This window comes from Gorilla gorilla, chromosome 1 (assembly GCF_029281585.2).
Source record: "Gorilla gorilla gorilla isolate KB3781 chromosome 1, NHGRI_mGorGor1-v2.1_pri, whole genome shotgun sequence".
In the NCBI taxonomy this organism is placed as follows: domain Eukaryota; kingdom Metazoa; phylum Chordata; class Mammalia; order Primates; family Hominidae; genus Gorilla; species Gorilla gorilla.
This window is the reverse complement of record NC_073224.2, coordinates 15,874,548-15,902,481: the sequence shown is the minus strand read 5'-3', so window position 1 is coordinate 15,902,481 and position 27,934 is coordinate 15,874,548. Positions and strand designations below refer to the sequence as shown.

The 27,934-nt window shown below is 55.4% G+C and overlaps 1 protein-coding gene, 1 long non-coding RNA gene and 1 pseudogene across 2 annotated transcripts; 1 reads left to right on the top strand and 2 right to left on the bottom strand.

Annotated features, from left to right (window-relative positions):
- Positions 1–739: 739 nt before the first annotated feature.
- LOC129532048 (bifunctional peptidase and (3S)-lysyl hydroxylase JMJD7-like) lies at positions 740–9,914 on the bottom strand (annotated as a pseudogene).
- Positions 9,915–10,130: 216 nt separating this feature from the next.
- LOC129532040 (uncharacterized) lies at positions 10,131–18,611 on the top strand. Its single transcript, XR_008677632.2, has 4 exons — positions 10,131–10,240; positions 11,464–11,573; positions 17,322–17,375; positions 18,051–18,611. It is a non-coding gene; the product is annotated as an uncharacterized lncRNA (long non-coding RNA).
- LOC129532032 (mitogen-activated protein kinase-binding protein 1-like) lies at positions 11,567–27,065 on the bottom strand. Its single transcript, XM_063707365.1, has 29 exons — positions 27,034–27,065; positions 26,744–26,801; positions 25,852–26,022; positions 25,326–25,463; positions 24,878–25,060; positions 24,631–24,648; positions 24,197–24,357; positions 23,239–23,428; positions 22,573–22,719; positions 22,178–22,353; positions 21,327–21,418; positions 20,942–21,067; positions 20,519–20,589; positions 20,242–20,363; positions 19,893–19,968; positions 19,705–19,783; positions 19,395–19,458; positions 19,027–19,161; positions 18,605–18,738; positions 18,337–18,392; positions 16,920–17,156; positions 16,238–16,404; positions 15,875–16,020; positions 15,563–15,760; positions 15,308–15,392; positions 14,764–15,047; positions 13,925–14,539; positions 13,417–13,502; positions 11,567–12,777 (listed from the first exon to the last, which is right to left on the bottom strand). The coding sequence occupies exons 3-29, from the start codon at positions 26,011–26,013 to the stop codon at positions 12,550–12,552; spliced, it is 4,176 nt and encodes a 1,391-aa protein (XP_063563435.1). The 5' UTR covers positions 26,014–26,022; positions 26,744–26,801; positions 27,034–27,065; the 3' UTR covers positions 11,567–12,549.
- Positions 27,066–27,934: the final 869 nt, after the last annotated feature.

Here is a 27,934-nt window from a genome sequence, read left to right as displayed (position 1 = left end):
GACCACAGAAGGCAACTTCAAGAGGGAGGATCAGAACATACGACTCATAAGCCAGGCGCAGTGGCTCACACCTGTAATCCCAGCACTTTTGGGAGGCCGAGGCAGGTGGATCACGAGGTCAGGAGATCAAGACCATACTGGCTAACACGGTGAAACCCCATCTCTACTAAGAATACAAAAAAATTAGCCGGGCATGGTGGCACGCACCTGTAGTCCCAGCTACTTGGGAGGCTGAGGCAGAATAGTGTGAACCTGGGAGGCGGAGCTTGCAGTGAGCTGACATCACACCACTGCACTCCAGCCTGGGTGACAGAGCGAGACCCCATCTTAAAAAAAAAAAAAAAAAAAAAAGGACATACGACTCACAGCTACCTTTTATTCAACATGTCCTGTGTGCCAGCTCCATGCTGGTCCTCATAGACATCATCTCCAAGCCCACAACAGCCCCGCGAGGTACAGCCATTATTATCTCTTTACTGACAGGACACCAATGCCTGAGACGCAGTGACTCGCCCAACATCACAGCGCTGGGGAGAGGTGCCGCTGCACCTGATCCCCACTCTGCTCACCTGTGTGGCAACTTCCTGAGAACCCTCACCCAGACCTGCCTGGCACCTTGAGTCCTTATGACCACATTCCAAGATCCTCCAAAGCTGATCTCAAGCCATGCCGGACCCGGGGCCAGCAGCCAGCATGCACACTCCAGGCTCTCTCGAGAACTGACCGGGCCAGGGAGGGGCTGGCCCCGTCCCCCGAGGCGTGCTTGGTCGTGTTCACCAGTGCTCCATCAGTCAAGGCCTGAAGCCTTGGTGAGGGAGTCGAGCAGCTGGAAGTAACTATACTTGAGGTCGTATTCCATGTCATACCAGAAATTCACTGTGGGAAGAACGGGGATCTGAGCATGAAGATCCCTCTTCTGACCTAGAGCCTCCCAAGCCTCCCCCCAGAGGCCCTGCTGGACCTTGGCAGGGCCTGTCCCCAGGCGGCCTGGGCAACTCCTCACCTGCGATGCAGCCCTGGGACTGCTGGACGTGGTGGAACCACAGAGCCGGCAGATAGAGCATCTCACCGGCCCGCACCGTGCAGCGAAGGGCCTGGGCCTGACTGTAACTAGGGTACCGTGCTAGGTCTGGCGCCAAGGGGTCCAGTGGGATCCAGGGCACCTGGGAACACATCAGATGCCAGGGAGCAGCCCCCCAGACCCCCCAGGACTTCAGGCTCTGTCCCTTCCAAAGGTCAACACCACAGACCCTGCTTGGCTCAGCACTGAAAGGCCTCAGACTTAGGGACTTTTCAGAGCAAGGTGCCACCTCCCCAGATCTTTTGTGCCTGCTCTTCAGAGCCAGGCTTCTGCCCTTCTCCCTCCCTAGAGCCCAAGAACAGGACAGACACCTTCTCCATGGCCTCTTCATCCACCACCTTAAAGGTGCCCTCTTCAGTTAGCTGGTAGGTTGCCGGCCTGTACAGCTCTGGAGCCCAAGGGAGAAGGGTGTGGGGGAATTGCAAACAGCCTGGAACTTGCCAGACCCTCCTCCACCCCAGCCAGCCCTGGGCAGGGGCAAGGGGATCAGGGGCCCTGGTGCACTGGGGATGCCACAGCCACACCTCAGGCCTGGGAACTGGCCTCCCAGGCTCTTGCTGCCTCCCTCCCCCTTGGGCCAGCTGTTCCCCAGCCCCTCCCTGCAGGCCACATCCCCTACCATAGGGGATGAAGGGCCGGTCACTGGGCGGATGGAACAGGAAATGCTTCTCTCCTGAGACCACGCAATAGAGGTTCTCATAGTGGTCCTTGTGCACTGCCAACAGAAAGAAGGCCCGGGGGCAGGGTATGGAGGGCAGGGGCACGGGAGGAGGCAAACCATCATGCTGAGAGCCCTGCACCCCAAGACGGCCTATGACAAAAGAGAAGCACGCATAGAGCCAGTGGGCTGGAGATGCCAGGGGCTCTGATGGGCATTCTGGAACTCTGCCTACCAGGGACCTGATGCTCACCAGGCCCTGGTCTCCTCTTCAACAAGAGGAAAAGTTCTCCTACACTTACCCCCTGGCCCAGCGGGCCTTCAGGGAGGTTTCTTTGGGTCTAGAAGAAACAATGCACCCGCCCCCAATGCCATGGGTCCATTCCCCGACCTCAGCTGTCAGGGGAAACCCTCTGTGGTGCCCGAGTCCTAGAAGCCAAAAGAAATCTTAGAGAACAGCCCAACCTCCACCCAGGGCCATCCCTCCACTCCTGGCCTCGTCTTCCCTCCCTCTGCCCCAACCTGCTCCTTCCCCACCTTTGTATTCCCCTTACACCTACAAGAAGTCACCGCAGCCGCCTCCCCCAGCCAGAAGTTCACAGCATCGGGCATCTTTCCTGCAGGGCAGAAGGCAGAGAGCAAGTTAGGAAGGCCAGGCTGGGGAAAGCTGCCATCCAGTGATGCCAGAGCCAAAACCTGGGTGAGCACAGAAGAATCCCAAGAAAGGGGTCAGGGAGAAGAGGCAGAGGTTGGGAAATCTTGAGGAAGGGGTCCTCCCTCCCTGGGGCAGAAGGAAGGACAACAATCTTTGGCAGTTCATCTATGATTAAGTCAAGGCCTGGGAATGTATTCAGTGAGCTGCACCAGATGCTGACGGGACCAAGCCCATAGGCCAGGTCATCACCTAAGGGCAAACAGGCTGACCCCCTCCTTCCCATATCTTCCCTGTCCAGGGCCAGGACCACCCCACCTCCACTCACCCAGGGCTTCAGAGGCCCAGGGCACATGGGATTCCAGATCAGGCAGCAGCTGGGGCAGCTCGGTGGGCAGGTTGGAGCACTGCTTCTACACATAGAGGACTCCAGGGTGCTGGGCCCGGCCCTCCAGCACATCCACCACGAAGCTCAGGGGCAGGCGGCGCTCAGCTGGCATCATGAAGCGGTCCCCTCTCACGGCATCCGCATAACCATCTGGGGTCACGGCCACACTCACCTCTGTGGAGCCCACTGTGGCTCTAGAGGAATGGACACTCAGCCCATGCCCAGATGCCAGTAATCACTGCTCACACCTGAACCCAGGGCAGCTCCCACCTGAAATAGGGGAGGGACCACTTCTGGAGGGCCGGCCAGTGCTGCAGAGCGTTGCGGATGATGCACGGCCTGTTGGGGCAGACCCAGTCCCGGTAGAAGTGGAGCGGAGTTGGGGGTTTGTCCAGGTAGGGCACAACAAGAGGCATGCAGAGCTCTGAGAGAAAGAAGAAGACAGGGGATGGAAGGGCTGAAGTCTGCAGCACCCAGTCCCTGCCCAAGAGATGCCCTCCCTGGAAAGGCCGCGCTGTGTCACTGGGAAATGCTCGTTGGTGACCAAAGGACCCTGGACAACCAGTAATAGAAAGATGAGGAGGGAATAATGAAAGCAGAAAGCATCACGCACACACACCAGCATGGGCCCTGACCGTCCACAGGGCCAGAGGCTGCTACCCAGCCCATAAGCCAAATCCCCTGTGGGGCTGTGTCTGCACAGTGGACCCTATGCCTTCCCACCCTGGAGAGGCCAGCCTCCTAGCATCTACCAGGAAAGGCCACCATGGAAGTGGCATTGCGAGCTCCAGAATGAGTAAGGCTGAGGCCCCACGGCCACGGGCTATTCTGGGTGTTGTGTGGCTCTGGGAAGCCCCCTTTAACAGTGACATTTACTGAGCACCTGGAATGTGCTCAGCACTTGGCTTGGCTAATCTGGGGCTATCAGGGATGACACAATCATCATCTTAAGAAATTTACAACCTTCTTACCCGGGAAGACAAACTACCAGATGACACCAATGGAGGAAAAGGAAGGGCTCGGCTATGGTTTGGGTCCTGCTGAACAGCATCACCGTCTCCAGACACCCAGGGCCACCACGTACACTTCGGCAGGCTGCGTGGTGTGCTGCCTGCGCAGGGGTCTACAGTGGCCCTGTGTCACCTCTAATCAAAATCTTTTTGACTCAGCTTTCTCCTTCACTCCCGTCATCCTACTGGTTGGCTCTAAGTCCTGTTGATTCTGTCTCCTATGTCTCTCAAACCCACCGTCTCCTCTCCTCCGCTGGCATCCACATTCCAGCTACCTCCTTTGGGTCCTCACTCAAATAGCACATTGATAAGACTTCCTTCTCCGACTATACTTTCTAAATTTATAATCTGTCCCCCTGCCGCAAATCTTTATATCCCTTTCTGTATTTTTTCTCGTTAGCATTCTTCACCATCTAACATGCTATATATTTTAGGGCTAGACGTGGTAGCTCATGTCTGTAATCCCAGCACTTTGGGAGGCAGAGGCAGAAGGATTGCTGAGGCCGGGAGGTCAAGACCAGCCTTGGCAACGTAGCGAGACCCCATCTCTACAAAAAAATTAAAAATTAACTGGACATGGTGGCATGCACCTATACTCCTAGCTACACTAGAGGCTGAAGCCAGAGGATCACTTGAGTCCAAGAGGTAGAGGCTGCAATGAGCTATCATCGTGCCACTGCACTCCAGTCTGGGTGACAGAGCAAGACTTTATCTCAAAAAAAAAAAAAAAAAAAAAAAATATATATATATATATATATATATATATATATATTTCACCTACATAAACTGTTTATCATTCTTTCACCCTTGCTAGAATGTGAACTCCACAAGGGCAGAGACACTTGTCTGTTCACTGATGCACCCCTGGGACCCAGAACAGTACCTAGCACACAGCATGTGCTCAGCAAGTATTTGCCTAATGTTGAATGAAAGTCTCCAGTATCCTGGCTGGATGGTTGCAGTAGTGAACTAGCTGGTTTCTCTGGCTTAATTCCACTCCCTCCCAAAGCATTCATCATCATAGCCCCAGTCATCTTCTGAAAATACAATCTCATATCGTCATACCCCTAGCAACAAATGCCTCGACGGCTTACCACTGCTCCTTAGAGAATGCCGCCTGCCTTGGCAAGCACGACCAGGCCCAACCTACTCTTCCAGTCTGATTTCCTGTCTCGTGCCTGCCCTTGCCACATACCCTCTATTCAGGTGGTACCTTTGTTCCAGCTGCTCACTCAGACTGGAGTGTCTTTCTGCTGGTTTTTATAAAGTGTACAGGGCTTCGCTTTGCTACATTCATGCTCCAGGTCGAGCCAGAAGGCCATGGTTCCCATTTGGTGGTTACCACATGCTGCTCCAAATGGTCCCGGCACTGATGTTCACCTCTGAGGTCACGCTGCGCCTCTCACAGCAACACCATGCCAGTCACCTTTACTTTCTGATCAGTTGGAAAGTGAATGTTCTTAGATCAAATATTGTAACTGAGTGAGAAGACCCCACTGGGCCCAGGAATACTGGAAAGGAAAGAGTTGGTGTGCCTGCTTGCTTCCCTGGCTAGAGGCAAGATGGCACCCATCCAGTAGATATGGAATCCAGGAGAGAAGAAAGTGGCAAAGGCCTTCCCAGTCACGCCAGCCCATCCAAGCAGTCACCTTGAGAGACGGGGTGGTCTGGGGCTCAGTACATCTTCCTGTTGTACTCGCTGAGATTAAGAGACAGGGTCTTGCTCTGTTGCCCAGGCTGAAGTGCAGTGACGCAATAATAGCTCACCGCAGCCATAAACTGTCACGGGATCTTTGGGGTGTTGCTTTACCAGCTGGAAACCTCTGTGGCCAGTGATGCCTTTGCCTGTTTTGCTCAGGCCCATTGGGCCCACTCGGCCCTGCAGGCTGTGCTCAGCTCATGCTTCCGGCCTGGATCCCACACCTGCCAAGGGCGAGTGGGGCAGCGAGGGGTGTGTGAGCGAATGAGTGTGGGGTTTGGCCACTGCGCACAGCTAGGCATGTGGGCTGCGGTGGGGCAGGCAGCTTCAGGTGCCAACACAGGCGCTGGTTTCCTGCAAGGCTGCAGCTAGACCAGGTGTACCATAAGCAGCTTCCACAGCTGACACTGGGAAGCATGGTGGTGCCTGGAAGCTTGCAGATACCAGGAACCGCAGAGCCCTAAAGAGGGTGTCAGAACCCCAGCTTGGGGAGCTCCTGGGTCTGGACTCCCCAAAGGGCCGCAGCTCTTCTTTCCTTCTGGTCACCCACAATGTGGCGAGCAAGACGCATGGTTCAGCCCTCTTCATGTTACAGCTCTTTTAGCCCCGCCACTCAGCAGGTCCCAATTCTTGTCCTGCATCCAGGAAGAATGAGGTACACACAGACAAGCAGAGGGTAAACAGGACAAAGAGGAGCTTTACTGAGCCATAGAATAGCTCAGAGGAGACCCACAGTGGGCAGCTCCTCTCCGCAGCCAGGGTGTCCCAACGAGTGTTCAGCTCTCAGCAAAGAGGATAGCTCCTCTCTCTGCAGGCAGGTAGTCCTGTTGAGTGTTCAGCTCAGCAGAGCTTTGTTCCAGCTGCTCACTCAGACTGGAGTGTCTTTCTGCTGGTTTTTCTAAAGCGTACAGGGCTTCGCTTTGCTACATTCACGCTCTAGGTCGAGCCAAAAGGCCATGGTTTCCACTTGGTGGTTACCACATCCTGCTCCAAATGGTCCCGGCACTGATGTTCACCTCTGAGGTCACACTGCATCTCTCACGGCCACACCATGCCACTCACCTTTACTTTCTGATCAGCTGGAAAGTGAATGTTCTTAGATCAAATATTGTAACTGAGTGAGAAGACCCCACTGGGCCCAGGAATACTGGAAAAGAAAGAGCTGGCATGCCTGCTTGCTTCCCTGGCTAGAGTAGCTGCTCTCTGTGGGCAGGTTGTCCTGTCATCTCTCCAGCTCTCAGCAGAGAGGGTAGCTCCTCCCCGCAGCTGGTCGTCCCATCGTCTCTTCTGGTCTGGCTGAGTCAGGGGCTTTTTATGGGTCTCACAGGGGAGGACGTACATGCCTATTGGTCCATGGGCAGCCATGGGTGGGCCGGAAAAAGCACCAAAAGTTCCCATTCCGGTCCATGGAACCGGCAGCCCAGCCCCCAGGCTTCAGGCCTTCCCTGGCTTGAAGGTCGGGCTTCACCGGGACCCGCCACCTTCCACCCAGGAACCTGTCTGCCTCTTGCCACCATTCACGGCACCCAAGCTGTTTGTGCCAAGGGGTGCCTGCAGGCCAGCACTGAGCTGCCCTCAGCCCCTCTTGGCCTCCCTCCCATGCTCGTTGGCACCCAAAGGCCAGAGGGGGCCAAGGTGGCAGGGGGCTGGTGTGTCAGCACTGCCCAGAGCATTCACACACCCAGCCAGGCTGCAATAGCACCCAGGCTCGGCCTCAACTTTGCTCCATGATCTGATCAGGTGCTGACAGTGGGGAGAAGCCAGACAGCAGGATCAGGCACTTCCAAGCCTGCGGCAGCAGGAAGGGGCCTTCCTGGGTCCCCAAAAGTGCAGACATGCCTGGGTCCACAGCTGCAGCTTGGGAGGCTGCAGCTGCACCTAGGAGGGTGGGGCTCCTGCCTGCTCCTGGCTCCCAAGAGCACAGGGGTGCCTGAGTTGCAGCCCTGGCTTGGGTGGCTGTAATTGCGCCTAGGGAGCTCCCACTCCACCAACTTGGAAGGGGTGGGGCTCCCACTTGTCCCCAGTTCCCGCCAGCTCTGTGGAACATGTGGCCCCAGCCGCCTCTCCTCTTCGCATTTTCCCCACAGCGGCGGTGGGCAAGGCGCATATGGCATGGCAGCTCTGACCACCCCAAACAAATGAGCCTAGTAGTCCTGTGTTCCGGAAACAGTGAAGAAGCCAGTTTGCAGGAGCAGGATCTTTGTGCACATGTGTGAGTATTTTTGTACTCACAAGTCCAAGTCCCTACAAGTCCCAGCTGCACCTTTGGCAGGGTGCTCGCGGGCTTCTGGGATGTGGGAGGGAGCGAGGTTCAGGCTGCAGCAGAGGGTCTGGGCTTAGGAGCAGGTCCTGCCCAGCCATGTGAGGGTGGGGGTGGTGCAGTCGGCTGCCTCGGGGATGCAGGGAACAGGGGACTCACTACCACCACTGCTGCTCCCAGAGCCGTGTCTGCTGCCCAACTTGTGCCTCCCCACTGCAGCCAGCATGATGACAGCATCTGCTTCAAACTCCCCGCCACTGTCATCAAAACTACTGGACTCAAACAATCCTCTTGCCTCAGGAGGTGGGACTACAGGCACATGCCACCACACGATGGTGTCTCACTATGTTGCCCACGCTGGTCTTGAACTCCTGGCCTCAAGAGATGCCTCCCACCTTGGTCTCCTGAAGTGCTAGGATTACAGGCGTGAGTACTGCACACAGCCTGGGATTCTGAAAATACATGGAAACTGCCATTTTTTCACCCTTTGGACTTCTGCAATTAGGGATTTGTTTTACTTGCTCACCATTTCCTTTAGAGAATGGCTGCTTTCCTCTCCTGGGGCTTCCAAGTGAGAAAATTTCAAAAGGGATCCAAACAATTGCTTTGGCCCCATAACTCTGCTAAGAATTTAACAAGGCCGGGAGCAGTGGCTTATGTGTTCCATGGCGTTCCAAAACTTTGGAATGCTGAGGTGGAAGGATTGTTTGAGGAATCTGAGACCAGCCTTGTCTCTACTAAAATTCAAAAAAATTAGCCAGGCGTGGTGGCGCATGCCTGTAGTCTCAGCTACTCCCAGGTGCTGAAGCAGGAGGATCTCTTGAACCTGGGAGGTCGAGGTGCAGCGAGCTATGATCGTGCCACTGCACTCCAGCCTGTGTGACAGAGTAAGACCCTGTCTCAAAAAATATAAAGAATTTAACCAACAAACATACTCACACATGTGCAGAAGACACTGCTCCTGCAGACTGGCTTCTTCACTGTTTCCTAAACACATCAGGCACACTCCCACAGAGGGCTTTGCCTGCACTTACCTTCTAACCTACTTCTACTCTACAATGTACTCATTCAGTACACCTGTGGTTAATTGTCCACCTTCTCACTTAGAATGTAACAGGACATAGACTGTAAAAGACAGATTTGTTTTGTTCAGTGATGTATCTCAAACACACTGAACAGAGCCTGGCACACAGAGAGGCTGAATAAGTATTTGTCAAATCAATACTCAAAGTATTCGTTGCAGCATTATTGAAAACAACGGATTGGACATGACCTAAATGACTAAGTGAATACAGCACTAGCACACAGAGGTGAAAAAGACTGAGGCAGAGGAATGTGAAATGATCTCCAACATACACGGTGCAGAAGAGTGTGTTTAGCAGGCTACTATTTGTACAAAAAAGTAAAAAGTCGTGTGTGCACGGATATAAACAATCTTTCTGTAAGAATGCAAACTGGGGCTGGGAGGGAACCTTGCTTCATTTACATTGCGTACCATTGTATATTACATACCCATCACATACACATGAGCCTGTGTTGCTGTTCAGTGGTAAGACATCATTTAAAAATAGAAAAAAGAAGGAAGGAGGGAAGAGAGAAAGAAAGAAAAGGAATAAAAACCAAGCAGGGGAAGAGCCAGGGACCATTTGGTCAGCCTGCAATCCTCCCAAAGTGCGACAAGGGAGTTGAGGTCGGAGGTGGGGCACGTGGGGGAGGAATCCGACCACCACCTGTGTGCCTTCCATGAGCTTTCAACAAGGGTAACAGCAAGCTGCTCAAGACTGTAGGAAACACAGGGCTTCGCCGCGACCACGGTCAAGACGGCACCGGGCCTTGGGAATCACGTGAACAGAATCACCCAGGAAGCCGCGGGAGCGCGCGAACACGGGAGAAGGGAAGCAGGTTGCCACAGAAGAGCAACCCGAGCGGGGCCTCAGGGCAGTCGCACACACGAGGTTCCGAGCCCCCGGTGTCAGCGGCATCCCAGGGCCCCTCCCGTGTTCGGAAATCGCCGCAGCCTGTGGGAGAGCCACTCACCCCTTGCAGCGGCCGGGAATTCTCGTAACTCGCTCCGCACGACTTCCAAAGCCGCCTCCGCCATGACTGCGTCAGCGCCGGCCGAGACCCCGCCTCTCTCCCCGGCGTCCCCGCCGCAGGCCACACCCCAAGCACTCGCCCCGCCCTCCCCGGAGTCCCCGCCGCAGGCCACACCCCCAGACTCTCGCCCCGCCCTTCCAGAGGCCCCCGCCGCAGGCCACACCCCCAGCACCCCGCCCCGTCCTGCCCCTGGACGCACACCCGGTTCTGCCACCGAAGCGGTGGAGCAACCGGCAGCGCCCGCTTCGGCCTGCCCCACTGGCCGGCATCCCAGGGTTAACAAACAATTGTGTTTATTGACAAGTTCATGCATCAGTACAAACGGGCACGTTAAAAACAGCCCCCCCGCCCCATGCAGCCGAGGATGAGGCGGGAAGCGCCGCGACCTGCACAAAGTAGAAAAGTTATAAATAAGGGGCTTTCAAAACAGGGCGGGGGCAAATCTGGAGTGGGGCGGCGGTCGCCGGTGCCCTCAGACATGCAGAAGGGGACGGGGCGCCGGCCGGGCCACGAGGCCCCCACCCGCATAGGGCAGAGGGCAGGAAAAGGGCGGCCACATTCTCACAAACTTCTGGCGAAGGGTAGCTCCCTCCTCCTGAAGGACCTGGCCCAGAGGTCGAACCTGAGTCCCACCTGCGGTGGGCGCGGCTGGTGTGGGAAGTCGGGGCACAGCAGGCACGGGCCCGCCCCCGCCGCCGCGGGAGTTCCAGGGCCATGCGGGTGGCGATGCTAGAGGAGTGGGGAAGGGCCAGGTTTGGAGCAGCTCAAGCGCACTCAGGCTGATGCCCCGGAGCTGGGAACCTTCTGTAACCCCCTTTTTTTTTTTTTTTTTTTTTTTTTTTGAGATGGCGTGTAGCTTTGTCACCTAGGTTGGAGTGCAATGGCGCGATCTCGGCTCACTGCAACCTCCACCTCCACCTCCAGGGTTCAAGCGATTCTCCTGCCTAAACCTCCCAAGTAGCTGGGGTTACAGGCGCCCACCACCACGCCCAGCTAATTTTTTTATTTTTAGTAGAGACAGGGTTTCACCATGTTGGCCAGGCTGATCTGAATCACCTGACCTCGTGATCCACCCGCCTCGGCCTCCCAAAGTGCTGGGATTACAGGCTTGAGCCACCACACCTGGCCCGGAACCCATTTCTTTATAAGCCTCTGCCTATGGCGCAGCAGGGCGGGTGAAGGGGTTCTCGTGGCCTGAAGCTGTGGTAAAGCTGCTCTGACTTACCTGCAGCAGAGGGGAGCAGTAGGGCCCAGAAAAACCTTTCCTCAACTCTTCAACTGCCTCACGACATGGTCCCACTCTACCTCCTAGGGTCCCCTATCTCCTTTCCCTCACCCCTAATTACTGCCCTTTTACATTCTAACCTATCCCCTCACCTCTGCCACTTACATGTCCCATCTACCACTTTTCTAGTGTCTCCTTTGGTCCCAGCACCTCCCTCCTCTCAAACTCCAGTATCCAGCACACCCGTGGGTGCCCAGCACTGCCTTTGAGGAGGCTCCTTCTACCTAAACCAGGTGTCCTATGGGCCATCTTGTATCAGCTAGGCTGTGGACACCAAGAATCCAGAATCTGGGTTCACTTAGTGTGCTGCACCCCTTTTCTGCTCCCTGATAGGTGTTCCACATAAGCCAGGGTGGTGAAGCTGAGGCAGGATGTGAGGAGACCAGGCACACAGCAGCCAGCCGGATACTCTAGCAACCAACACTCAACGGCGTGCTGTGCAGGTAGGTGTGTGTGTGTACATGTGTGCACGTGCATGTATGTGATCTCATCTGTGGCCGAGGTCCTCAGGAGGTAGGCCAGCGCCCTGTAAACGAGGGATGTTCCAACACAGGCTTCTGACTAAGCATCATTCGGGATGCAGGGAGAAGGTGGCCTCTGGGCTCCAGCAGCCGGCTGGGGTCCAGGGTGGAGGACAGGGAAGAACAAGGGGCTGAGGAAAGGAGGCCAGAGCTTCATGTTTGCCCAGGTGAGGGCTTACTGTCCTGCAGCAACGTCCCACAGCTGGCTCAAGTTCTGGCCAGGAAAGTAAGGGGTCACAGGGAAATACAACGCTGGGCCCCTCTTGGAGGGAGAATGGGAGTGGAATGTGCGGGCTCAGGTCCAAATACCAACTCAGGTCTCCTGATGGCTGGGGACACCCTGGAGGGCCAGATGGCTCTGCCTTTCTGAGCTGCCAGGTATTGGGGAAAACCACCCTGCTCTGGCAGCCAGGGGAGTGCAGCTGGTGTGAGAGGGGAAGTGGAGGTAGAGGTGAAGGCCCACAGTTGGCTGACGGGCACTGAATACCACATCACCTCACCTGGACCCCAGAGTACCCTGTGTATGCTCCACCACAGGGAGCTAATCCCTGCAGTAATTTCAAATGGCTTCTAAGAGAGGGCCAGCCCTTCCCAGATTCCTAGATGGGGCAGGCTGCCCTCCTACCTCTCACAGCACCAAGATGACAAAGACCCAAGACCTGTCCCTGCCACCGGAGCGGCTGTGGAGGCAGGAGTTCCAAGGAAGTGAGGCAACAGTCAGGGAAATAAATTAATAAATACACGCCCCCCATGAGGAGCGGCTGGGAAGGCTGCTTTGCCTCGGAACACTGCTCCCCGCTTTCCACTCCAAGCAGCCCCGCAGGTTTTGGTGAGTGGCAGAGGGGCTGCAGTTTGGAATCGCTGGGGCATTCATTCACTTGGGACAGGCTTCCAGAACTCAGAGTTTGCGTTCCATACGCCGTTCCACGGCTCGAAGCAACAGTTCTGAGTATTGCTCCAGCAGGGCCTGTGTCTGCTCGGCTCCCACAGCCCCAGGGCTGCTGCCTGGGCTGGACAGCACTGCCCCAGCCACAGCTTCCAGCTCCTGTCGCACTGAAGAGAAGGTGTCTCTGAGGAGCTGGGCAATCCGACTTTGCTCTGCTGAGGGCATCTTGCAGCCAGCCACCTGAAACAGCACCCCCAGAAGTGAGGTGGAGGAGCCTGTCAACAGACATATAAAAGGGAGGGGCCCCACCTGGGTCCAGCCTGCCTCAGAAGGGACTAGCTGGGAACTCTACCTGCCGAGATCAGCATGTATGGCCAGGGAACATGGGATGCAGGCAGACTCTGGAGGTGACGCCCAAGGAGGAACCCATTGGATTGCAGAACCGTCTACATCTTATAAGCAACTCCTTATGACAACTCCGGCAGAATCTGCTTTCTCTTTCAAAGTTTGGGCCTTCTTGGACTGTCCCCTATGTCTAAGGGGGCCAAATAATTCATGGATATGAAAAAGGATGCCATTAATAATTACACTGGGACAACGACATAAACTGGGATTGTCCTGAGCCAACTAGGAGGTGTGGTCTCTTCAGGCCTCACCTCCTGAGGGAAGTCTCCAGCTCTTAACCAGAAATGACCGCAGGTGCTCGGTACAAGAGGCTAGCCTGGCCTCTAACCCCCTCACCTATGCTGCCCAAGATGTTCTTGAGTGTGCCATCCTGTCAGCACAAGAGCCTTAGCATACTGTTCTGGACATGGTTATCCGAAACACCCAGCACTACTGACGTGCTCGCCCTCCTGCCGGGGGGCACCTAACACCCACCGAGTGGTAGAGCCGCACGGCCTGGCGCACGCTGCCGTGGAGCTCTGCCACCAGCTGCTCACACTGCTCCAGGCTCACCGCTGGCTCTGAAAGAGACGGATACAGCTCAGTGAGGCCCAACATGTAGCCCTTTCAGGCCTCCGCACCCAAGACACTCAGAGCGGGAGAGACCTAGCCCTCAGCATTGCACCCCCCACTTGCCCTCAGTCCCTTCCTCTTGGCTTCTCTTCCAACGGCCTCCCCAACACCACACAAACAAGGTCCAGAGGAGACGGCCAGCCCTAAGTTCAGAAGCCACTGAATGGGCAAGTGAGTCACAAGGAAGTCATGAAGGTTAGCAGGAGGGTCTCACCATCAGGGGTGTGACTTACGGACCTGCGACAGGAGCAGACAGGACAAGAAACACCAGAAGCTGTACCCACAGAAATGGGATGGAGCCAGACAGCGGCCAACAGAGAGGGGAGAGTAAGGATGGGGCAGGAGATGAGAGCTGGGGAGCTGTGCACACCTGAGTCCTGGCTCAGGGCTGCCCCTGGCTTGGTGCATTCCATGGGGTTGGGAGTCTTCTCAGGGGGTGGGGGCTGCAAGTTTTCAGGGCCTTGGAAGAGGCTGCTGACTGGCAGTTGCTGGGCACAGGGGCTGCTGGGCCCAGGATGAGCCTGGCACTCTGTCCTAGGCTTGGGAGTGGGGCCCTCCCCCAAACAGGCCCATCTCTCAGTTGTACTGCGAGCTTTTCCTAGGCCCACCGGGAAGCCAGGCTTTTCTGCCTCACCAGGGGCCCGGCCTTTGGTGACAGGAGAGAATGCAGCCAGGGTAGGACGTTCAGGCAGTGGTTTGGGGATGTCCAGGACCAGGTGAGCCCGGCTGGGCAGGGCCAGCTTGCTGAGTGGTGAGACTCGGATGGGGGCATGAGCTTGAGGTTCAGCCACCAGGCCCAGGTTCTCCCCAACAGAGATACTGCGGGATATCTTGGCCATGGAACTGATGGTGGAGTTCTGATAGGAGTGAGGCCGAGACGGACGGCCATCAGCTGGGGGCAGGGAGCCCAGACCATCCTGAGCTTCCATCTCCTGAGAGAGCAGTGCACCTGGTGAAGGGGCCTGCAGACTGGCCTCATCTCTTTCTGCAAAGGAGACAGAGGTATGAACAGGTCAGGTGTTGAGGAAGGCATCCCAGGTGCCAACACCCAATCCCGAAGAGCTGCTGTTCCCCTCCACATGCCCACTAAGGGACACCTAGTGGCCAGCACAGTGGCACATCAGGGCCACACCAGGCCCTCCCTCCTCCAGCATGTACATGTGTTCCATACACCCTGCACCCTGGCACTGAACCCATCAGGCTCCTCACCCTGTGGCACCAGACTGTGCACAGACTGGGCCTTCTGGAGTCCAGAAAAGGGGCTGGCTGTGGCCACTCTCTTGGGAGCCCAGCTACTGTCAGGGCTGAGATGGCATCGTGGCAACAGCACAGAGGCTGCCTGCTGGGGGCTGGGGTTGCCAGAGGACGGTTCCACCTCCGGGGGTGCTCCAGGGGGATTGGCACCATTGCCTCTCGGCTGCTCACCAGATGCCTGTGGCACCTGGGCTGGTCTCGACATCAGTGCCAGGCTTGAGGAGGACGGGGATGGTTCCCTACAGGGAGGAAATGTGGGAGAAGGCCCAGAGAAGGCTCAATGCTCCTCCCTGCCAAAATGGCGAGAAACTCATAGCACCAGGGCACTAGGAGAGGACAAGCACAAAGCCAGATAGGGCTGGGGAAAGGCCAGTTAGCCCAAAACCGGGAGTGCAAAACACCCCGCACATGGAGAGACAGAACACTGGAGAGGAGAGGGCAGCAGCCCTGGGAGGCCAGGAGAGCCGGAGCTGCTGCTGGGGGTAGGGGGCCTCTGTACCTGAGTGGGCGGGTCTGTACTTGCAACGGGAATCGTGAAGAGATACTCCGAGACTCTGACCTCTCTGGCACCTGCACTGGGGCCCCTACCAAGGTCAGAGAAATGATGAATTGGGGCAAAAACCAAGCCCTTGCCCCAGATTTTGCCTCCTTGAGACCCCCAGCCACAGCCTATACCCTGGGACCCTCCTCTCAGGTAGGCAAGGAGGGGAGAAGGGCAAATTGCAGGCACTAAATGCTGGCCCTCTGACCACACCTGGAGCAGCTCCACTGGCCAGAGTCTCAAAGTGCTGTTTTAGAAACTGCTCCTGGTCTGGAGTCTGGGGGCTGCCCTCCTGTAGCCCATAGGGGCCCACGTCTCCCTCCTCTTCTTCCTCTTCTTCATCGCCCTCAGCTGGCTCTTCAAGGTCTGAGGAGATGCCATCCACACTGAGGGGCTCCGTGCTCTCAGAGTCTGGGTGTGGGGAGGGGAGAGAGGCATCGCACTGCACCCATCTGTTGCCAGAGCCTCCCCACCCACCTCCAGGCCCCACCCCCCATGGCCCCTCCCTCCAGGCTACAGCCTCACCTTCAGTGGGGTGCTCGGGGCTGGAAAGGCAGCTGCTGCTGTAAGCCACAGAGCAGGCACTGTCAGGGCTGTGCTTTTCTGAGCTCCTGCTGCCTGGGTACACTCTTCCCAGAGTTCCCCGGGCTGGAGCCTGCACCTGGAACTCACTGCCAGGATTCCAGCAGGGAGAAGAAAAGGCAGTGAGCAGGGGTAGGCAGCAGCCCCGCTGGACTCCTGCCTGTGTGTGATCAGGGTGAGGGATGAGGCAGTGGTGAGCTGGAAGGAAAGCCTGAGTATCCTGGGGGCCAACCCTCCCTCGACTAAAGAACACTCATAGGGAGGGGAAGACGGGGGCACGAGGTCTGGCTAGGGCAGGATCCTTGCCTGGTATCCATGGTGGGGCTGTCACTTGGCTCCGGGTAGACAATACCGTCTTCAATGGGTGCAGGTTCCAGATCTTGGGCAAAGACCCCTTCCTCTTGTGACAATAATCGGATAATATGGGGATAGGAACAAGGTTGGGAAGCCTGAGGCCGAGGGGGCCTTTCATTCTGGGAACACACAAAGGGATGTTAACAGAGCAGAGGTGACAGATGAGGCAGTGGTAGCTGGGGGGTAAGCCCTGAGTATCCTGGGGGCCAACCCTCCCCTTGGAGAAGAGGTGGAGGTGAGTAAGGATGCGGTGTGCACTCATTCAAGGGGAAGCTGAAAGACAGACATCGAGAAGCCAGGCTGGGCTCCAGTTGCTGATGTGAGCTTCTGGATGAACTATATTAGCACTCTGAGCTGCCAACCTCCAGCTACCACTTAATACCAAGAGTCCTCCAAGAAACCCAGCCCAGGGCAAAGGCCACTTTTGCCTCTCTACCCCAACCCCTCCCCTGCCTATCCTGATGACCAAACCATACAGCCCAGCCACCCCCATCCTGGCTTTGCAGTTCAGGTTACCCATGTGCCACAGGGGCAGAGCAAGCATAGCTGGACCAGTGCTCAGGTCCCAGCTGGTGGCAAAGGCTGCCTAAGGCCCCTTGGAACTCTCTAGAGAGCTGGGAGAAAGCAGGCTCACCTGGCTAGTGAGTGAAGTCTCAAGGGCCTGCTGCCCATGCTTCCTGGGACCAGATGGGATGATGGCCAGCGAGTCCTGGCTAGGGTCCTGCAGGCTTGGGGCCAGTGTTTCCAGCTGCCGCAGATCCAGCATGGATCTAACGCTCAGTTCCACACCTGGCTGAACCCAGCGCCCTCTTCTTCTGGGTCCTGGGTTGGCTGCAGGAGCTGGGTCTAGGAACCCCACGGACTCCTGTGCCTGGTGGGAGGTAGGGGGTGGGGGAGGAGTAACAACAACCACACAGTAAGATCAACAAATATCCACATATCCCTTACTATGTGCCTGGCACACTACACATACTAGCTTACTTCATCCTCACAGCAACCTTTTGAAATGGGCACTAGTATAATCCTTGTTTTACAGATGAGGAGACTGAAGCACAGGGGGCTTAAGTGACCAGTCTGCGTCCCACAGACGGTAAGTGGCCTGCAGGTTAGTCTGGCTCCAGAGTTCATGCTCTTAGCTGCATTCCGCATCCTCTGGCACAGGAACCCCTAGTCTCAGCCTTCACCTGGTATCATGGATGCCTCAGAGCTGGGGGTCTCTCAAAGTCTCCTACTCTGAGGACAGCCCCAGCAGCAACCACTTACTACCAAGAGTCCCCCAAGAAACCCAGCCCAGGGCAAAGGTCACTTCTGCCTGTCTACCCCAACCACTCCTTTTGCCTCTCTACCCCAATCACTCCAATAGCTGGGGGCCCCAAAGTCCCTTCACAGCACCAAGGACAAACCTATAGCCCAGGCCTGAGACCCCTGGCCCGGTCAGGGTGCTCCAGAGACACCACAGCATCATCACTCTGTGAAACTGTTGCTGACAACGGAAGGTACTGGTGCTTGGGAACTTGCTCTGAACACCTTGATCCCCCTTTGGCCACCCCAGGGCAGTCGCTGAGTTATGGGTCCCCTCATGGCCTTTTCCCTCTAACTATTCTGGAAGTTCTCCGCTTACCTCCTAACCGGGGTCTTTAGAACTGTTTGTCCAGATCTCCGCTCTTTGGATCCTTGATTTCCTGCATTTTAGTTCTAACTATCTGGCTTAGGGGTCCTTTGTCCTCTCCACCTTGAGCTCTTCTCTGATGATATTTACTTCCAGGCACCAGGCGGCTGAACAAGTGCCCCACCTCCCCAGTGCTGACTGACCCTGTGCTCCATCCACCCCATCTGGTCCACAGGAAGGAAATACCTGGGCTTTCTTCACCCCGCACCCAGGACCGGCCCAGCTGCTTCAACTTCCCTGACAAGGCCTTCCTTGGACACAGGAGTGCAGCATGTGGGCAGACCCCATGCCCCAGTACCCTACCAGGCCCAGAGAGCCCTGTTCTCACAGCTCCCTTTGCCTCCTCTAACCTTGGAAGGACATTTTAACAATGGCGACTCACCCGACTCATCTCCCAGTGGGACAGGCTTCGGGGCAAGGCTGGGCTGGGGACCGAGGCTAGACAGAAACAGGCAATCAGAGGAAGTGTCTCCTGCCCCCTACCAACCCAACCCTGGAGCCCTGGCCCCATCAGCCCATACCCTGTGTGGCCACAATGATGCCTCAGTTTCCTCAGCTCACACTGCTCTCACCCCACAGTCTCAGAAAAACCATATCTAGCCATTATACCAACTAGGGCCTGTCTGCCCCCACACCCAACTGCCACAGACCCAGTGCCTTCTTGGTACTCTTGGCAAGAACGGGCAGTGCTGGAAGTTCTTCTTCAGTCCCCTCATCTTCTCCCTCCTTGTCACTGTCTGATGAGAGAGCTGGTCCAGGAGACAGCATCGATGGGGCCTGGTGCCTGAGTCCGAGACAAGGAGGGGCATGGGGAGAGGAGACTCAATAGGGGGAGAGGAGGCTCAATGGGGGAAGAAGGAAGAGGAGACTCAATGAGGGGAAGATGAGACTCAATGGGGGGAGAGGAGACTCAACAGGGGGAAGAGGCTGACATCATGGATCCTTGTGTGAGAGGTAAGGTCTTGGGAGACAGAGTTGCTGAATGGCAGGCCCAAAGCATGGAGGAAGTGCAGTGAGGTCCCAGCAAGCCATCTGCACACCCACCCATCACTTGCCCACATTCTGTTCTCACCGGTTGGGTCCAGAAGCCCTTTGGGGAGAGGATGGTCCTTGCTGCTTGCCGCCCCGCTGACGCTGGCGCAACTCGGCCAGACGCTGCCTCATGCTGATGGTCATCTCAGAGCTCAGGCGCCACACAAATATGCAGCTGGGGTAAAGCCACACAGTTGGCTGAAGGAGGGGCAGGTAGAATGGCTAGCGCCATTCGTTCCCCTTATCCATGGATGGCAAGGAGACCAGAGTCACCCTCCACTTCAGGTCAAGCACAGCCAAGAGCTATCCCTGTTAACCCCACTTCCCAGAGACATCACTGAAATGGAGAGAGGGGAGGGCAGGGTGCTGTGGCAGAGTAAGAATCTGCCTCTCAGGGAAGCTGCTCACCTGTCCCCAGACACAGAGATGAGATGTTTACAATCATTACTAAATTTCATGCCAGTGACAATCTCTGTGAAGAACAAAGAATACGGTCTATAAGCCACCTTAAATTCCCAACCAAGTCCTCTCCATCCCAACAGTGGACACGGGGGTTGGCTGCAGGGTAGGGATAGGTAGCTCTGCGGGTCCCAAGAAACTAATAGAAGAGTGAAGTTCCAGGGGTGGAACTCACTCAGGTTTACGCAGGTATCAGCTTCTACTCGGGGATTCAGGCTACACTCACCTGAGTGGCCAAACACGGTGGCCACGCACTCACCTGAGGAGAAGTCATAAATGGAGAGATTCTTGTCAGAACAGCTGGTGGCAATGTAGATCCCTGAGGGGTCTGTCTGCACCTGAGGAGTAGCAGGGTGTGCAGCTGGAGGACATGGGAAGTACCAGTCCCTCCCACCCAGCACCACTCTGTCCCCGAGCCCCTGTCCAGTACCCCCTCTGGGTCCTTACCTTAATGAGTGTGCCGTCCTCGCCCTGTGATCCTTTAAACAGCTTCTTCTGCTTTCCACTGCTGATGTTAAATATCCTGTAAGAAACATAGTGTCTTTCTCATGAGGAGGCGGTGAAGGTGGAACACGCCTGGGGGATGGAAATGCCAGCTTTCACTCCCAGTCTACGCTCTCTGGGAGCTACCCCCAGCAGCAAACAGGCTACCACCTCTCGGGTGAAGCAAAGTACTGTAGGCTCAAGGGGGTACAAAGTCCTGTACAGAACGACAGATGTGGGAACTTAGCTGCACAGAGCTGACCCCGTAGGGCGATGAAGGAATGTGGGCAGAGTCTGAGGAGGGGACGCCCACCGAATATTTCGGTCCTGGCAGCTGATAGCCATGTACTTCCAGCTGGGCTCCACATCCATGTCATAGAGGGTCGTCTTCTGCACCACGTGGTGTGTCCGTGTGAACTGCACTCCATCTCCAGACTGCAGGGGTGGAGCATGTGGGCAGGCCCACACCCAAATGCCTCGCCAGGCCCCAGGAGCCCTACTTGCGCCTCCCTTCACCTCTTGTAACCTTAGGCAGGGAATGGCAGACCCCGCCCTGCCCCGCCCCTCTCAGGAAAGCCCAGTGCCCTCACCTTCTGCACAGTGCGGAAGTAGATGCTCTTGTCTGCTCCACAGCTGATCATGCGGACTTGCCCATCACTGGCTGTGAAGGAGGGAAGCCCAGCTGTTCCCACTGTTCTCACCACACGGGAGCAGCCTGCCTCCCACCTTCCCTCCATGAGATCCCCCATCAAGCTACTCTACATGCCAGGGAAAACCAACTAAATTAAACCTGGAAACCCAGGTTTTCCTGTCTCCTTATCCTCAGTCCAACCTGGTTGGCTCAAGTCCCAGCACTGAGAGTCTCTGTTCCACCTATCTTCCCAACCAGCTCCAGGCCTCCCAGCTGCTGTCCAACACTCCCCGACGACTGGCAGACCCTTCTCATGGAGGTGGGAGGCAGAAGGCAGCAGGGGTGAGAGTGGCAGGATGTGTCTCATTCACCCTGTCCGCACCTGCAAACTTGACAGCAGTGATGGAGGATGAGTGTTCGTCCAGCATCTGCTGTAGGCTGTACTCCCGCCCGGCATCCAGCACGTGGATCAGCCGGTCCCGGCTCGCCGATGCTAGCAGTTTCAGACCTGGGGATGAAAGAACTCCATCAGCCCATGAGTGCCCTGAACAGTCCTTATCTGGGCCTGGCAAAGAGCCCTGAGGGAACTGAGCCCCATATCCCCAAGCCATGTGAACCACGGAGCAAGGACAGAGCTGTCTTCCTCTGAACCAGCAAAGACACCAGTGATCCAAAGATTACCGACCCCACGTCCAAGAGCCGGGACAGATATAAGTGGCGCCGGCAGGACTGGAGGAGCCCTGTGCCATTCCGGGCATTCTCCTGACCTGTGTCTGGCTTAGAATACTCCAGGCACAGAATCTGAGAGTCATGGGCCTCCACCTTCAGCATCTCACTCAGGGACTGAAGTTCGTGCACCCTGCAAAGATGAGGAGAGGTAGGAAGAGGCCATGGCCAGGCCGCAGGAAGGACTCACGCCCCCTCCTCTGCTACGTTTTCTCCTCCTTTTTCCTTTTTTTGAACTTTTAGGCTTAGAGAAAAGTTGCTGAAAGAACAGAGAGCGTCTATATTTCCCTTACCCAGCTTTCCCTAATGTGAACATCTTACATAACAATACTGCAATTATCAAAACTAGGAAATTTATGTTGGCACAATACTATTAATTAGAGACCTTACTCAAATTTCACCAGTTTTCCTACTATGTCCTTTTTCTTGACTCTAGATCCTATCCAGAATCCAAATTGCATTTAGTTACTTCTCCTTAGACTTCTATGGTCTGTAACAGTTCTCTAGTCTTTCCTTACTTTTCATGATCTTGATGCTTTTGAAGAGTATTGATCAGTTACTCTGTGGTATGTACCTCAGTGTGAGTTTGTCGGATGTTTTCTCACGCCTATATTGAGTTTATGCATTCTTGGTAAGAATAGCACAGAAACAATGTCACATCCTTCTTAGTACATCCTATTATGGGCTTAATGATGTTGATATGAGGATGTTAACCTTGATCACTTGGTGAAGATGATTTCTGCTAGGTTTACTCATTGTGAAGTTATTATCTTTGCCTTGTAAATAAGTATCTTGTTGCCCAATCTTTTCGAGCCAAACCCTCCCTAAAGTTCTAAATACCCAACTCCGCACCACGAGAGGCAGTCAGTACCCACCCAGGACCTGGCATTACCTAAGTGTGCCCATACGGTCCCCTGATGCTAGATGCTGTCCATTGGGGCTGACACACACCGAGCGGATGCCCACGCGGGGATCCAACAGGGATGCATCAGCTTTGTCTCCTCCAGGCAGCTCTGTGTCCAGCAGGGCCTGGGTGTTCCCATCCACATAGATGATTTTAATGAGGTCCTAGTGGAACAGGTTAGAAAAGGTGGATGAGGCAGGCCTGACCAGTACAGCTGCAAGGGGCAAGAAAGCTGAGCAAAACAAACCCTTGGACCACAGAGCACAGCCAAATGAAGGCTGGAAGGCCAAGGCCTAGGGACCCAGTTCCCAGTAACAAGGTGCAATAGCTGTGGGGATGGGGGCACTGAGGGTGAAGCGGGGCCCCACAGCCTCAGGGCTCACACTGCTGAGGATGTTTCGGTGGAGGGTGGAGCCATGCACCCCGGAGCTCTCTGTGTTCCACAGGCGGATGGTGTTGTCTGAGGAGCAGGTAATAAAGGAACTGGGGGGCAGGCAGGCCTGGTTACTATCCTTCACCTCGGGGTAGACCTGAAGGGGCCGAGGGAACACAATCAGACCTCCATTCGGGAGCAGTCCTCTGCCTACCCAAGGAGATGGAAGGGAATGGGACGAAAGAGGGAATGGTGGCCAGGACTTAGCCCAGTGCCTGTCACAGGCCATACATAACTGGTATATACCCTTCAACATGACCAAGGGGAAGCACCCACTATATATCAGGCACTCTTCTATGTCTCCCACTTACATTATTTCATTTTATTCTTAGAACAATTAGGTGAATCAAGTACACCATTTTACAGGTGAGGAAACTGAGGCTTGGTCAAATTCAATAACTTGTCCAAGATGACTGAGGCAAAACTAAGGATGGAGCACACTGGGGAAGCCTGTAACATTCAAACTCAGTCCCCAGGATCTATCCCAGGGAGGTCACTGGAGAAACAGGGAGGCAGCAGGAATCTAAGATTATACTTGGGGATCCCTACTTTCTGTCCTCAAAATGGTATCCCAGCCAACCTGGCCAGTCTCCAGCCAGCCAGCCAGCCCACATACCTCCACACTCCAGACGCAGGAAGAATGATACAGAGCCGAGTACACCTTGCCCACTTTCTTGGGGTCCCTCACATCCCAAACATAAATGCTATGATCGTTGTACACACAAGACAGCCACTCATTAGTAGGATCAAAGGTCAAGGCAATGGTGTCTGGATACCTGCCATTCGCCACTCCAGAGAAGAGGCGACTGTAGGGAGAGGACAGGGCACACTGGTCAGACTGAAGGGAATGAAAAGAGAAGCCAATCCACAATGCAAGGAGCAGTGTGTGAGGAGCCCTCCCTGGACCTGCAGGTTTGGAAGTAGTTGCTTGAGAGAAGAAAGGAGCCCCTATTAGCCATCAGCAGGAACCTGACCCAGCACTAGCTGCTGGGCCATGGTGTTCGGATGAACACAGCTTCACAGAACACCAACGTTAGACAAGGTACTTCTATGGCTGTGATGGGGCAAAACAAAAACAAGACTACTCTGTGCACAGATAAAAACAAGATCACCATACAAACCACAACGAACCATGACAATGATCAAACACCGCCTTTCCCATCTACATGACTGCTGGCGGCTTCTTGACCAAACACAGCTTTAGCCCCCTACCTTTCCTTCACCTCTTAGATAAATTAACAAGATGTTCCACTGTAGAATCGCCCCTAGTTCCTGACAGCATCCAACCAGAATACTTCAATCCCTTGAACGATTCCTAAAATCACCCAACGCAAACCCAAATCCCATATGTCCCTCCTAACACCCACTTACTGAGACTCTCCACAGTTCTCCATGGGGTGGGGTCTCCTTGGTTGCAACAAGTACCGATAAACCCAAATTCTTCTGTCTAAAGAGGTGTTCCCAATAATCTTTGGGGCATCAATACACTCTTCACCTGCTCCCTGAGGCACTGACAAGAAAGACTGGGCAGGGGTAAGGCTACAAATGGAGGAAGGGGGGCCCACGTAGCTCACCTGGCCTCGGTGATGCTAGCAATGTCTGTCCCCAGAGCATGGGGTCGGGGCAAGGTGCTAAGGAAGTGCAGGTTAGAGGGGTTGAAAAGGCGCACGGTGCCATCAGCACAGCCACAGAAGATGTAGTCTTGGCTCACAGAGATGCAGTGGGCCACTGTGGTCTGTGGGCAGAGTGGCTCAGCTCAGCAAGGCCACCTGCCCACTCAGTCTTCTCTCCTCCCCACCCATCAACAGCCACCTGCCAAGAGGAGGGACCGGCCAAGGCAGGGGCAAGGGAAAAGCCGCCCAGCTGCCCTGTTCTGAGCCCCTCAGCCCTGTCCAGCCAGGGATTAGGAATCGAGGATTCTTCTAGGCACCAGAGGATCCAGTAGGAAAAGCCCAGTGAAGAGAAAGAAACAGCATGAGAAAGAGAGGAAGGTGCAGGCACCACTTACTGTGAAGCTGTCTATGTTCTGAGCGGAAGAGGAAAGCAGGGGAAAGAGACAGAAAGAGCAGAGAGGAGGCAGTTATACAGATCACCAAGGGCTGGAAATGGGCCAAGCTCTAGCTCCCCCAAGCTTCGTTCTCCTGGGAATCTCCCGTATGCACAAGGGACCAGCCCCTAGTCTGAAGCCCTGGGCACTAGTTCTCCCCTGAGCTGAGACATGAGCAGACCCTACCCCTGGGGACGGAGGTACTTACCCTCAGCTCCACCCACTTGTCCAAAAGCCTTCCATCACTGAACTCGCACAGCAGCCCTGAGGACGTGACGCAGAAGGTACCGTCCGCCTTCTTTCCTCTGCCACGGGCCACATCAGTGAATAGGTTGTCCCGTAGCTCTCCCAGCAGCCCTGAGCGGCCCAGCAAGGGCACAGTGGCATTCACCTGTGGAGGCACACCACTGTTACACCCCCATCCACCCCGGAGCCTGCCCCTGGAAACTAGGCCCTAAGAGAGTACAGGGGATGCCTCCAGCACCTCCTTCCTCTTTGGGCCTACTCCTCAGCCCAGACAGCATCTGGCTCATCCAAAACTTCTGCATGACTGCTGGGAATGCAGAGAGAGGCCCAAGTGGGGCAGAGTCTCCTGGGGTGGGCTGGGCAGGCCCTGCCAGGGGCCTTGGTGGCTACTCCCAGCTTCAGCAGCTCACCTTTGAGGTCTTGCTGTCATCGAGATACCAGAATTTGATGTGCCGGTTGCCTGCAGTGACAAAGTAGCTGCAATCCTCAGAGAAGGACACTGCTGTCACCCGACTGGACACCTTGCTGGAGGCCGCCACAGTGTTTTTCTGGAGGGGATGCCAAAGGAAGAATCAAGGCTCTGTCTCTTGGAGCTAAGAAGACAGTGACTCAGACAATGGAGGAGAATTAGAATTTGTACTTGAAAAAGTGTTTCTTTCCAGAATTTACTGGCCAGAAAAAGAGGGGTGGGGAAATAATCCCTTTCTAGAGGAGCTGAAAAGATTCGTTTCCTGCAGAAGTCCTTGAAGGCATAAAGCTAGCCCCTTCAACCAACATGCTTGGCCACACAGTTGCTCTTTTCTGCTTCAAATAACTTTCTAGAATGAGAATGGTTCAGTGGGGTGGAATGGAGCGGTGCAGGTCAGCAGCCTCTTGCCTCCCCAGCTGACACTTGACCCCTGTGAGGCTGCCAGGCCACCCCACCCAGCCACTCACCTTCCAGGCCCACACGTTGACGATCATGTCATGCTGGTAGCCCACAGAGACAATGTACTTGGCGCTAGGAGAGAAGGCCACACAAGCCACACCGTACCTGTGCTCCTGCAGCTCGGCCACCTGGCTGTGCTCTGCCACATCCCAAACCCGCACGGCAGGCATGTGCCCACTCTGCAGGAAGGCAAGAACTGGAAGTGAGTTCTTGACTTCTCCACAGGCATACAGCCCCACTTCGTCTTCCAGAGCGGGGCCCTCGCCTCCTCAGCTACTAGATACCGTCACTTCCCCAGCCAAAAGTCAGGGCAGGGTACAGAGGAACTATGATAAAGATCTGAGGGCAACAGTGATTACCAGGAAGAAAGTGGCCCCGGATTTTAGTCAGCATCTCTGGGTGGCCGTCTGTACTTCAGGTTGTTCAAAGCTCCCTGAATGGTTCTGATGGGCAGCCGGCATTGAGAGCCACTACCACTCAGGTCTATTTCTGCCCCTAGTAAGACTATGCCGCCGGGACAGAAGCGTTCCTCCTGAGCCCAGCAGGGGGCCCCCGGGGGTAAGGAATAGTTAAGGCAGTGGTTTCCAAAGCACGCTTCCTTCACCAGCAGGATCAGCACTCTCTGGGAACTTGTTACAAATGCACATTTCAGACTCCCATCCCAGACCTACAGAATCAGAATCTCTGAGGACCAGCCTAGTGATGTGTGCTTTCACAAGCCCTCCAAGTGATTCTGATGTACACTAAAGCTTGAGAACCACTATTTTAAGGTATAGCGAAAACCAGGATTTGGTGTCTGTTTCAGAAGCCAAAGTGACAGCAGGCCTAGGACCGCAGCTCTCTGCGGAGGCCAGGACACCTGCCCTCTTTACAGTACTGCCAGCCCTCTTCCTCACTCACCTCTCCAGTGACCAAGTACTTGCCATCAGGGGAGAAGGCAAGGGCAGTGATGGTTTTCCTGCAAGAGATGGGGCAGGCTCAGAGGGGCACTGGCAGCCTGGCCTAAGCCTAGCCCCCTCCCAGCCTCTCAAAAGGTGAGACCAGCAGACACCAATGGCACATGTGGCACTTCCCCATCTGGCTTTAGGGCCCAACCAGGCCCCAGCCCCCAGAGCCACAGAGACTCTAGACAGTGCCCTTCTCATAGCTCCCAAAAGGAAGAGGTATCCTGAGGACCCCAGCCCATTTACCTGGAACTGTTGAGGATGTGGTGCTGTTTGTGTTTCTGGGGATTGAACAACACAACCACACACCTGAGGAGATGAGCAGACAACAGGCTCAGCAGCAAACCACAGCTCCCCCAGGAGCCCTCCAGACCACCCAGGACTTCCAGTCACCTGGCAGAGGAAGCTGGGTAGAAAGAGCTCAGAAGGGCACCACTGTTTTTTTACTTTTCTTTTTTTTTTTTTTTTTTGAGACAGGATCTTACTCTGTCATCCCAGCCAGAGTGCAGTGGTGCAAACATGGCTCAGTGCAGCCTCAACTTGCAGGCTCAGGCAATCCTCCCACCTTAGCCTCCCTAGTAGCTGGAACCACAGGCATGTGCCACCATGCAAGCTAATCTTTGTTTTTTTTTTTTTGTTTTTTTTTTTGTAGACACAGGATCTTGCCACATTGCCCAGGCTGGTCCCAAACTCTTGAACTCAAGTGATCTGCCTCCCAAAGTGCTGGGATTACAGGCATAAGCCACCGTGCCCAGCCTCCACTGCTTTCTCCTGGCAACCTGTTCTTGCTCCTTTTCCCCACCCAAGAGGAACTATCTCTGTAGCCCCATGAGGGTGAAAGGGTTCCCTGGAAGCCTGTCCTCCCAGCCAGGCCCCTAAATACCAGCTCTATCTCTGGCCATACCCACAAAGGGCAGCAGGGACACAGGCCATCCCGCAGCCCTTGTGCATACCCCAGGAAGGGGTGTAGGAGGGAAGAAGAAATGTGATTTGGGCAAAGCAGGCCTTGGGTGCACAGCCCGTTCACAGGCTTGGGGCCACACGTGTATCAAGCATGTGTGCCTTAAGATGTAAGGCCTCTCACGTGTGCACCCACGTGTGTACTTGGCAAGAGCTGGCCCCCCACACCCTCCATGTGTTGGATAAG